Source organism: Buteo buteo, chromosome 16, assembly GCF_964188355.1.
Source record: "Buteo buteo chromosome 16, bButBut1.hap1.1, whole genome shotgun sequence".
Lineage (NCBI taxonomy): Eukaryota > Metazoa > Chordata > Aves > Accipitriformes > Accipitridae > Buteo > Buteo buteo.
The window spans coordinates 1915691-1925994 of NC_134186.1; the positions used below are offsets into that span (position 1 = coordinate 1915691).

At 59.0% G+C, this 10304-nt stretch overlaps 1 protein-coding gene across 3 annotated transcripts; it reads right to left on the reverse strand.

Annotated features, from left to right (window-relative positions):
• Positions 1–3927: 3927 nt before the first annotated feature.
• LOC142040616 (gap junction beta-5 protein-like) lies at positions 3928–7032 on the reverse strand. Of its 3 annotated transcripts, none has more exons than XM_075048709.1 (2): positions 6832–7032; positions 3928–5633 (listed from the first exon to the last, which is right to left on the reverse strand). In XM_075048709.1, the coding sequence occupies exon 2, from the start codon at positions 5607–5609 to the stop codon at positions 4773–4775; it is 837 nt and encodes a 278-aa protein (XP_074904810.1). In that variant the 5' UTR covers positions 5610–5633; positions 6832–7032; the 3' UTR covers positions 3928–4772. The 3 variants fall into 3 exon arrangements, 2 of the variants coding, with proteins under 2 accessions (XP_074904810.1, XP_074904807.1); XM_075048706.1 differs by lacking the exon at positions 6832–7032 and adding an exon at positions 6044–6293; XR_012653243.1 differs by lacking the exon at positions 3928–5633 and adding an exon at positions 6428–6452.
• Between the last annotated feature and the right edge of the window lie 3272 nt (positions 7033–10304).

The window sequence follows — 10304 nt, forward strand, 5'->3', positions numbered from 1 at the left end:
TGCCAGTCACTGGGTGAGTCTGGGAAACAGCTCCCGTAGAGGTTCTTGTCTGCGCACATGCACACACATGCTCGGGTTGAACAACAAAGGCGGGTCAAATTCTGCAGTGAGACCAACAGAGCTGGATTCCTCTGCAGGCAACACCAGCGGCTCCTGCCAGGTGATGCTCCGTCCCCTGCACGGGTGGCTCTGGGCACTGCAAACCTGGCAGCAAACCCTGGGCGAGACCAGGGTTGGCCAGGGACCACCAGCACTGGGCTCACACCATCCCCCCAGCTACGGGTCAGCCAGCAACCATTGCTAAGAATCACAAATTACGCAATTATAACCCACTTTTTAAATAGTTTTGCCTTGGTAATAGTTTTGCAACAGCTCATCGGTATCTCCAACCTACAGCGATCTGCAGCCACCGCCCTGCCGACGCCGGGGCGCCCTGGATGAGACCTTTCCCAAAGAATGGCACAGACCCGGTGCCAGAGCACGGTAGCGATGTCCCCACGCAGTGGGACCCTGTCCTGCCGGCTGCCTCCACTCCTGTCCTCGTGGGACCTGGGATGTGTCCCTAAGGGGACCGTCCCTCTCCCCAGAGCGCCGGTGGCATCCAGGGAGGCTGAGTCAGCCCTTCCCTTCCCCGGGCAGCCGGGTGTCCCGCTCAGCCTCCCCCCGCAGAGCAACCCCATTTCATGCCTCTGCAGACGTGGCCCGGGCAGGAATGCGTTTCCGCTCGCTCGCGGTTTACCCGGCTTCTCGGCTGCCCGGAGGCTTTCCCGGCATCGCTCCAGCACACCCCAGGGCCAAGAGCACCGAAGCATTTTCCCATGCGGCACCTCGCCGGAGCCAGCCCTCCCATGGGGACACACTTGAAGAGCCCCGCCGGGTGCTCCATGCTCCAAGAGGTTTGCTCCCAGCGCTTGTGGCAGACAAGGAGACGCTCACCCAGCAGCTTTTTGGCTCCAGGAGGTCAAATAATAAAGCGTGGGGGGGCTTGCCAGGCTGGGGACACAGCGGGGAGAGGCCACGGGAATGGGAGCCCAAGGGACCCAAAGCAAACCCTCGTGGGAGCCTGGGGGTGCGGAGCGGGGCGAGCTTGGAGGAGGGGGCAGAAACGGGCACCCACATCCCAGACAAGAGCAAAGCGAGGGCTCCGGAGCAGCCGGGAGCCTCCCCTCACCCAGGAGCTGCCTTTGCACCCTCCTATCAGCAGGATCAAGAATTTCAGCTATGTTGTAGAGAGCCGGCGTGGCAGGAGCTCCAGCAGGAATCTGGGGGCTGTGGCCTTCGAGATGAAAAACCCAGAAAAGAGGGAAGACCGTGAGAAGCACTGGCAGGTCTGATTTCTTGCAAAAGGCAGCAGCTCCCTGCCTCATGGTGAAACCCTATAAGGGCCAGGTGAAGAGCAGGGCCAGATCCCCCCAGCAGCCTCTCGCCTGAAATTTTGGAATTTCAGGAGAGGCCACGCAGCCACGGCGAGAAAGTTCAGGTGCCTTTTGGCACGGGCAGAAGATTTTTCCCTAAGGCATTTGGGTGGGGAATGGAAACACCCCGTGTTTTGCAGTGTCCTCCATAAAGGAAAAACCCGAGCAGCGGAGCAGGCGGCTGCCAAACCAGCAGGATCAGACCTCAAAGTCTCTTTAAAAGGGTCTTAAATGGGCCATCACAGAAGGCAGCACTCGGCCGCCTGCTGGGGCTGGGACTCAGCCCTGCTTTTTTATCTCCAGCTCCCTGCCTGCCAACAGCATCCCGGCCATCCCGGCTGTCCCGCTCCGGGGCCACGTCCCCGGGGACGAGACCTCCCCTGCAAGCGCTGGGGCACGGGAGTCACGGGAGCCTGGGAGCCGGCAGTTGGGGCAGCCGCTCGCTCCGGCACGCTGGACGTACATCAGAGAGTTTCTCTTCAATTCCCAGCAAACAGGCGAGTTTCGGGCAGGGAAGAAACAAGGCTCCGACCTGTGCCATGGCGCACGTGAGCCCCTCCACATCCCCAGCCCAGCTGGAGTTAGCGATGGGTTTGTTTTAAGTGCCCTCTCCCCCAAATTCAGGGGCCCTTCTGGGCACCCCACAAGCAAATACAATTCCCTGTATGATGATGCAAAGTCTGGGAAATATTCGTCTTTTATTATGACATTCCCCCCGTTTATTTGCTTTCCCACTGACACCGGTCCTGTCTCTTAACCCAGCACTCTGCGCCCCAGGAGGCAGGTTCCCCCCCTCGTTTCTGCAGCACCAACCGGGGCAACCTCAGCTCCCCTTGGTGCAGAGCACAGAAGCACATCAGAAAGTGCGAGACAAACATTCCCATTTGCCCAGCCAGCCGCCACTGATCCCAAGCCCGGATGGTGCAAGACACTCGGAGCTTTGCGGAGCGGCTGCAATGCTCGCTCCGGGCGAGATAAAGCAGCGCAACAACAAACGGCAACTGGATCGTCAGGTCTCTCGCAACGGGCAGCAGCTCTGGCTGCCACTTTGATGTGCAGAAGTGGGGCAGGTGGGCAGGGTGGTTGCTCTGGGTCTCAGCTTTGCCGCGATTAGCGCTTGCAGCTGGGGAACACCTCCGGGTTTTGCTAATTGAGGACAGCCTTGATCAAGAGCGGCCAACCTTGCTTGAAAACAAACAGCCCAGCCCTAGCTCTTTAAATCAGAGGTGATGGCTTGCACACAAAGAACAGCTTGTATCCTCTGACGTTAAAGGCTTCAGTGAAGTAAATTTTCAGGTGTGTAATCCAGCAAGCACAGCAACGAGGGCGGACGGAAGGCAGAGATCGCTGCAGCTTCACTTAAAAAGAGATGGAAGAAATCCACCTGTATTTCACCGTCTGCCTCTCTTACCCCAAAGGTCTCCAAACTCACCGGTGTCAGCGCAAGGAGCTGCCGTGTGCCCAGAGGGTCCCGGGCTGGTGGCAAGGATCCCCCCAAGGGCTCCTCCACCATCCCCACCCTCGTGGGACGGCCGGTCCGGTCCCTGCCCTCCCGACCTGCCCTCTGCATCCCTCCGGCCACAGCGGTCCCTCTGCCTCCCCCGTCAGCACACCCAGGCTGGTCCCTTTCCCCAGGGTGGGCTGTGGGAAGGAGCTCAGCTTTGCCCACCGAGGGTCTCAGGTGGGAGCTGGTTCATTGGGTCAGGCGTGCTGCAAAGTGGCAGTAACTGCAGTGACCTGACACGGAGAACGGCTCCGGTCCGAAAAGACACAGCAACGGCATCCCTGCCCCGTGCCACTTCTTTCGCAGCAGAGCCACTGAGTGCGGGGGCTATTGGTGCTCATGGAAAAAATAATAATCACACCCTCTAAATAAAGCGAAACCAGTAACAGATCGAGCTGCATGTTCAATGTTAATGTTACTTATGAGTGCATTTGCCATGAAATTATTGTTAATTATTCATCCCGGCTAATGCTCAGTTACCGTTGATGGCCTTAGAAATTGCAGTGCTGCCTGAGTCACGGCAGAACGGGACATATTACAGCAATAAACAAGATCATATTCTGCCATTTAATGTTATTGTTTAATCAATGGTTGGGGTGTTTTTCCTCTCCTTTATTCAGTTGTTTTTCTTGGGTGTTTTTCTCTGGCCGGGCAGGAAGAGCTGGCAGCCCACAGCGGGCTCTGCCTGCCCGGCCGGATCCTCACCCCCGTGCTTCGCCAAGGTGGCTGCTGCATCAAGCACATGCTCTTGTCCCCACTCAGCTAATGACTGTTATTAATGACGATCACATCAGTCTGAAATGGCCCTGACACTTGTGGTGCAGCTTACGTAGGGTGAGGGATAGGAAGAGGGGTTCCCTGGGGAGGGCTCAAGGGTGCCCATCCTGGCTGGCCCCTCTCCCCTGCCACCTTCAAGCTGGTTTGAAAATTTGTGACATTTTTAAATTGCTCCAGCCTGTCCCTGGCAGCCCACGGCTGCAAAGAGCTCTGCCACCTCTGTGTCCCCGGGGAAGTTCACACCTCTGGGTGTGACTGCCTGTGCCCAGTAGCCCATCTTAAATCAAGAATTTATTTTTTTAAAGCCTGGGATTACAGGGAGAGAATTAAGCTGTCCTCCTTCCTCGCCTGCATCCAGTGCCTGGTGAATGCAGCAGGAGTTTTGCTGTTGACTTGCTGGGTGCAAGGACAAGCCCTTCTCCGGGCAGCACAGACCTCGTAACATCCTGTGCATCCCAAAAACCACCCGCCGAGCCGCGGCACTCCCCCTCTCTGGCCAAAGCCATCCCTCCTGCCCCGCTCCAGGGACTTCTCCAATTTTCAGTGGCTTTTCTCCAGCAGACCCGAGCCGGCAGCCAGCTGTTTGTCACCGCGGCTGGTCCAAACCCAGCCTGGAGCTGCCCGTGGGAGCGATGCCTTTCCAGGGGTGATGCAGCCCTTGCTCCCCTCGGCAGCGTTGTGCCCAAGCAGCAGGAGAACAACCAATCTGGCCATCATTTCTGAGGGACAGACATTTTTATTCATGGCAAGGATACCCTCAGGACCAGCTAAGCCAGACCGGCTGGGAGAGGCTCGACCTCCGGGCACCGCTGGCAGTTCACAGCCGCCACGGAGCTGCTTGTCCCTGTCGGCTCTCGGGGACCGCACGTGTCCTACAGCACCCGGGTTTACCCCAAATTCGGCAGAATGATGTAACGTGCCTTCCCCAGGACGGGAGAGGCAGAAAGCCTTCGAGCACAGCCCGACTCCGAGGTGCTGCCACCCCCAGGGCTCCTGCACCGGGGGGATGGAGGAGGAAGAAGAGGAGGAGGAGGGTGCAGGGCAGATGAGCGGCTCCTTCTTTCCCCCGGGCAGCTCTAGGGAAGAGCGTCCTCCTCCTCCTCCTCGGACAGCGTGCTGGGGCTGGAGGCCGTGGGGGGGATGGAGACCGTGGGAGGTTTGTAATCCGCCCCGTGGAAAACCTGTCCCACCGTGCCCACGGGCTCGGTGTGGGAGAGCGCGCAGTCCTGGCCGTGCTGGTGGCTGTCCCCGCTGCCGGCCAGGAGACACTCGCGGCACCGCTTGCCGATCAGGTAGGCGGCTTCGACGAGGCTCAGCATGACACAGACGCAGGCAGTGACCACCATGAAGAGGGTGAAGATGTTCTTCTCGGTGGGCCGGGAGATGAAGCAGTCCACCATGTTGGGGCAGGGAGGCAGCTCACACTTCACCAGCCGGGGCAGGGTGTAGTTCTTGTAGAAGCGGTAGAAGATGTAGAGGAAGACCACGTCCACGCCAGCCTTGAAGATGAGGCTGAGCAGGTAGGTCCACCACAGCCCCCCCCGCTTCTTGCCGGGGTTGGGGTAGATGCAGCGGCCGTCGCCCCCGCCGGCGGCACGGTGCCTCTGCTCCTTGGCCTCCCGGTAGGCCACGTGCATGATGACCAGGAGGGATGGACAGGTCACCAGGATGAGCTGCAGGGCCCAGAGGCGAATGTGGGAGACGGGGAAGAAGTGGTCGTAGCAGACGTTGGTGCAGCCCGGCTGCCGCGTGTTGCAGTCAAAGTCCTTGTGGTCGTCGCTCCAGACCCGCTCGGCCGCCACCACGTAGACCAGCAGGCGGAAGATGAAGACCACGGAGAGCCAGATGCGGCCGAAGGCTGTGGAGTACTTGTTGACCCCGCTCAGGAGCCCTTCGAACACCCCCCAGTTCATGGTCCCTTGATCCTGTTAGCTAGCCTGGGAGGAGAGAGAAGACACAGTGACTCCAAAGAAGCACCGAGAGGTCCCCATCGGACCACTTCTGTGCCCCAAAGCACCGACCCGCGCTCCTTGGGGACCGTCCCTGACCTTCGCTCGCATGCGGGGACACGCACCGACACGCACCCCAGCACAGACCTGGTCCGGGCGACGCGTCTTCGCAGACCACCGTCCCCCTCCGCGGGGGTCACAGGGACCCGGCAAAGCGTGCCGGTTCTGCCACGGCAAAAGCATCCTTCGACCACCACCCGCTACCGTCCGCGGCTCAGCCCTCTGCCATCCCGCCCCATCTCTCGCCTCGTTGCCCAGGTATTTGTTTTTAATTTTCCTTACGTTGCCAGGCCTGGCCCAGGCAGAAAACAAACAGGAGCAGCCGGGGCGTGACTCACCCGGCAGCTCCGTCCTCTCCCATCGCTGGAATCTGCCGTCGCCTCCGTTCTCCCACCCGGGGAAGCGTGGGAGAAGCCCTGCGCCGACCGCGCCGTGCCCATGTGCCGGAGGGAGGCCGTGCTGGGCACAGCACAGCGTGGCGAGTGGGCACCAGTAAGCCGAGGCTGCAGGCGAGCTGGGGGGGCTGCACGGCCCCAGGCAATGCCGAGGCGCTGACCCAGGGCTGGGCGGCCGCAACAACCGCTTGTCGTCCGCTGATCTCAGCCCGTACCAGCCCCAGGACCCTGCGCAGCTGATTTCACCCCGGATTGCATCGTGCCGGATAAACGCACCCCACGCAGCATGGGGCCGCAGACGAGCAGGACTCCCAGGGCTGCGTTTGGCACCGACTCTCCTTAAACATTTTACCTATCAGTAAAATAACAAGATTCCCCCTCGCTGGCAGAGCTCTCGGGGGTGAATGCATCCCGCTGCTCTGCACAGCCTGGCCCGTGCAACACGCTTGCTTGCAGGGCCGGGGTGCCCACACACGCTCCCCGGGCACATAATTCCCACGGGAGCCGGCAGCTCCCATCTCACCCGCTTAATCCCCAGGGACGCGCTCGCAAACCCCAGATTTCTCCTTCCCCGTGCACGCTTCCAGCAGCAGCCCAGAATGCGCCCATCACCCCGGCGTCAGGTCGGGCTCTGCGACATGCACCCTGCAGCAGATGCACCTTCCCCAGCCTCAGCACCATCTTACCAAGGACCGGGGGCTGCAGAAAAGGAGTATTTTCATGCCGCTTACCTGCGGGGCGTCCCTCTGCCGAGGCCGGCGCTGGTGCCGGTCGGTGCTTGCCCACGGCAGGAACGCATCGCCCGGTGTGAGAGGTGCCGGCGCCACGTGAGTCATCCCTGGGTTCCTGGGAGCGAGGAGGAGATTCCCGGGGGAAGGAATGGGGTTCAAGGCACATCCCCACATGTCCCATAGGCTGCCAGATTACCTTGGGGCAACGGGCTGCCCCGCAGCGCGTGGGGGCCCAATCCTGCTGCTGTGCAGGGAAGGGCTGCATCGGCTGCCTGACGGTGGGCAAGGGCGGGTGCTTGGGGACATCTGCCCTCAGCTGCTGCAGGGATGCCAGGGTGCCCAGCACAGTCTGGGATCCCTTCATCCCCTCCCTGCGCCCATCTTCCCTCGCTCGGAGTTGCAGGGGTGACGTGGCCGAAGCCCTGGGAGCCCCCACCCGAGGCACTGAGAGCCGCTCAGCCGAACGCCTCCCTTTATAATCCCTTTTTACTCAAAACTTTGCACCATGGCAATAACTTAAAAAAGAGCCTTCACCCCTCCCCACCTTCCGACGAGCGGGCGGCAGTTGATTCTTTCACTGGGAGTTAATTAACCGCTTTTCCTGTGCTCCCCTCACCTGCAAGCTGGCACAAGTCTCTTCCCCATCACCCCCTCCCCTTTGCCAGAGCCCGGGAGCCCTCCCAAGATGAGCCCCCCCCGGCTCAGAGAACCCCTGTGCGAGACCTGACCGCTGGGTCGCAGCTCCCGGGTGCTGCAGGGAGCACGGAGCAGGGCGCAGGGGTGAGGGTCGGCTGGGTGGGAGTTCAAGGAGCGGGTGCTGCTGCGTGGGGTGCAAGAGCTCAGGTACGGCTGGAGTCGTTTGAGGAGCAAACACACGTTTCATTTGCAATTCTGCTGGGTTTTGGAAAAAAAAAAAAAAAGGTAGAGAAACAAATCTAAACAGCTGTAAAGTAAATTACCACTGTTTGCGGATGGCTCCAGGGAAGAGTTCTGCAGTTTGAAATCAAACAAGCCCATTTTTATTTTTTTTTTTTTAACATGCCTGTGCGGTGGCTAGGCTGGAAAAGGGGTTCCTGGGGGGCTGCGTCCCCCCGCGGGCAGGCAGGGAGGGCAGGGAGCAGCACCCATCCTGCCAGCACCCAGCAGTGGGCAGGGGGACGTTCTGCCCCAGGCGCCCCCAGGCTTGTGGATGTCTGAAGGAGCTCTCATGGCTTGCTGCTTTCTGGGTTAAAATCCCCTCTTTTGGGGAGCTGCCAGATGTGATAGGCAGTTTCTGCTGGCGTTGGGCTCCAGGCAGAGCACACCTCCACCCCTCTACAGCACTCGACGGCCCTCCCGGGAGTGTGGGCACGGCCGCCGTGCTCCCCCCTTGTCCCCCTGCCTTGCTTTGGTGGCAGGAGGAGAAGGTGAGTGGCCGCACAGCATCCCTCTGCATCCCGCTGGGTGCGACTGTCCGGCTGAGCCGGAGCAGAGCTCAGCCCCATCTGCCTGGCAAATACCTGGTGGAGGCACAAAAAAAAAAAAAATATAATAGGGTGAGAGAAAACCACAGAGTGAGGTGAAGCAAGAGGCAGGAGCTGCTCTGCTGCCGTCTTTCCCTCCCAAGCAGCAGACAGGGCTGACACCGGCCAGCAAGAGCCGCAGCGGACGGTGGGGCATCCATCCTCTGCCCTTGGGCTGGCGGGCACCGAGCTCTGGCAGCCAGAGCTGCTGTCCCATTGCTTAAATTTGCTGGAGATTTCAGTTTCCCAGATGCAGAAGGGCGGGTGCCAAAGGCTGCACCCTCTGCCAGCCAAAACCAGCCAGCCCGCATGAGTCCACAGTGCTGGGGACACAGAGGTGTATTAATGGCATCACTTTATCTTCCAGGAACAAGCCCCATTAGCACATTTTCACTACAACATGAAATATTAATAACACTTTGCATTTATATAGCGTCATTCATCCAGGAGTCACCAGCCGAGCTCCTGACATGAATCAAACACCACAGCCAGCTCCAGACGAGGCAGGTAAATAGGATTATACCCATTTTCCTGCTGCACACACCGAGGCACAGGGTTTCCTCCAGGGCACCAGTGCTTTGTGCCGATGTCTGTTGTGGATGAGACCACCGGCGCTACTCTGCCTGCCATCCGAGGGTGCCACTGCTCAAAAAACCCATGGGACTGCATACGATGCATGGGACATCTCTGTCCGATCTGCCCGCTTTGCAGGGAGTTCTGCTGCTGTCAGACAGAAGTTGCTGTAGAAAAGCAAAACGCTTCCTTGGGCCACCGGCACGTTGTTTTTCCTTGAAGGTTTTGGAATTGCAAGAAAAGTTTTTCCACTTTGTAAAATAACAGCAGTACTATTCAGAGCTTCTTTGGTCCTTTCGGTCCCTTCCTTGACAGATTTTGCAGACGTGAAGCACAGCAAACCTTGCGCCTGTTACTTCACCCCCTCAGCAGAGCTGGAAGCTGCTCCGCTCCCCAGGAAGCTAAGGGCATTGCTGGGTGAGATTTCAAAACATCTCCCGTCCCTCCGCCAGCAGCTCCTGCAGCTTTAGCTGCCCAACACCATGCAGGTGACGCGTTCCCACTTTCTCCAGCCCGTCTCCAGGATCGGGTGCCTTTGCTGAGGATGCCAGCAGCCAGGCTGGGGCGTGCCGGGTGGCCAGCACATGTTTGGGGGTTACTGGCTTGGATTAAAAATAATAGTCAAGGAAAGAAACGTGTTTTACATTCGTGCCGTGAAGAGTGAGCTGTCTGGGTCCTGTCTTTGGAGAAGGACCCCACGGGCACATGGTCGTTCTCCAGGACCATCTGCTGAGCTTCACCAGCTCCAGGGTCCCAGAAAACCCCTCTCTCGGGCACCACAATGACCAGGCAGGTCCCGAGGTCTCTGCTTCACTTCTACACAGGTGAAACCACCAGTGACAGCTGGGTTTTCTGCTGAAAAGTTTGATTTTTTTTGTTACAAAAATTCCAGCTGAGGAAGTTTTGGATGCCATAGCCCAAATACACAGCAGCACTGGCCGGCGCTGAGCTGCTGCCTCCTCCAGCTGCTGCAGCGTTACTAATATTGTGCTGATGGCGCAGGGAGGGGAGTTGTTTGGTGCAGTTAGGAAACCTGTCAGCCCACAGACAGCTGAGCCCTGACACAACCAGGCAGCTCCTGCGGCATGAAAGAGCAAGCAGAAAACCAGTGGGGAAAGGGCTATTTTCATCTTATTAAAGAGCCTTATTAAACCCTCCTTCGGGTCTGTAGTGCAAGATGATCGCAAAGGCTTTTACACACTAACTCAGGAGGAATCGCTTCTGCTTTCAGTGCTGTTGCATGCAGATGCTGGTTAGCAGGGTGGAATCCCATTATTGACGCTGGATAAATACAGAAAAATAGGTCCTGGGTGAAGGTACAGAGCGGGTGGTGAGCGGCAGGGAAGCGCCGTTTGCACAGACCGGTCGCCCACTGCTCCCTTTACCCAGCATCATCAT

What these genes read in the sequence shown, in the direction of transcription:
- LOC142040616 (XM_075048709.1), bottom strand. Translation starts at nt 5,609, where the DNA reads ATGAACTGGGGGGTGTTCGAAGGGCTCCTGAGCGGGGTCAACAAGTAC.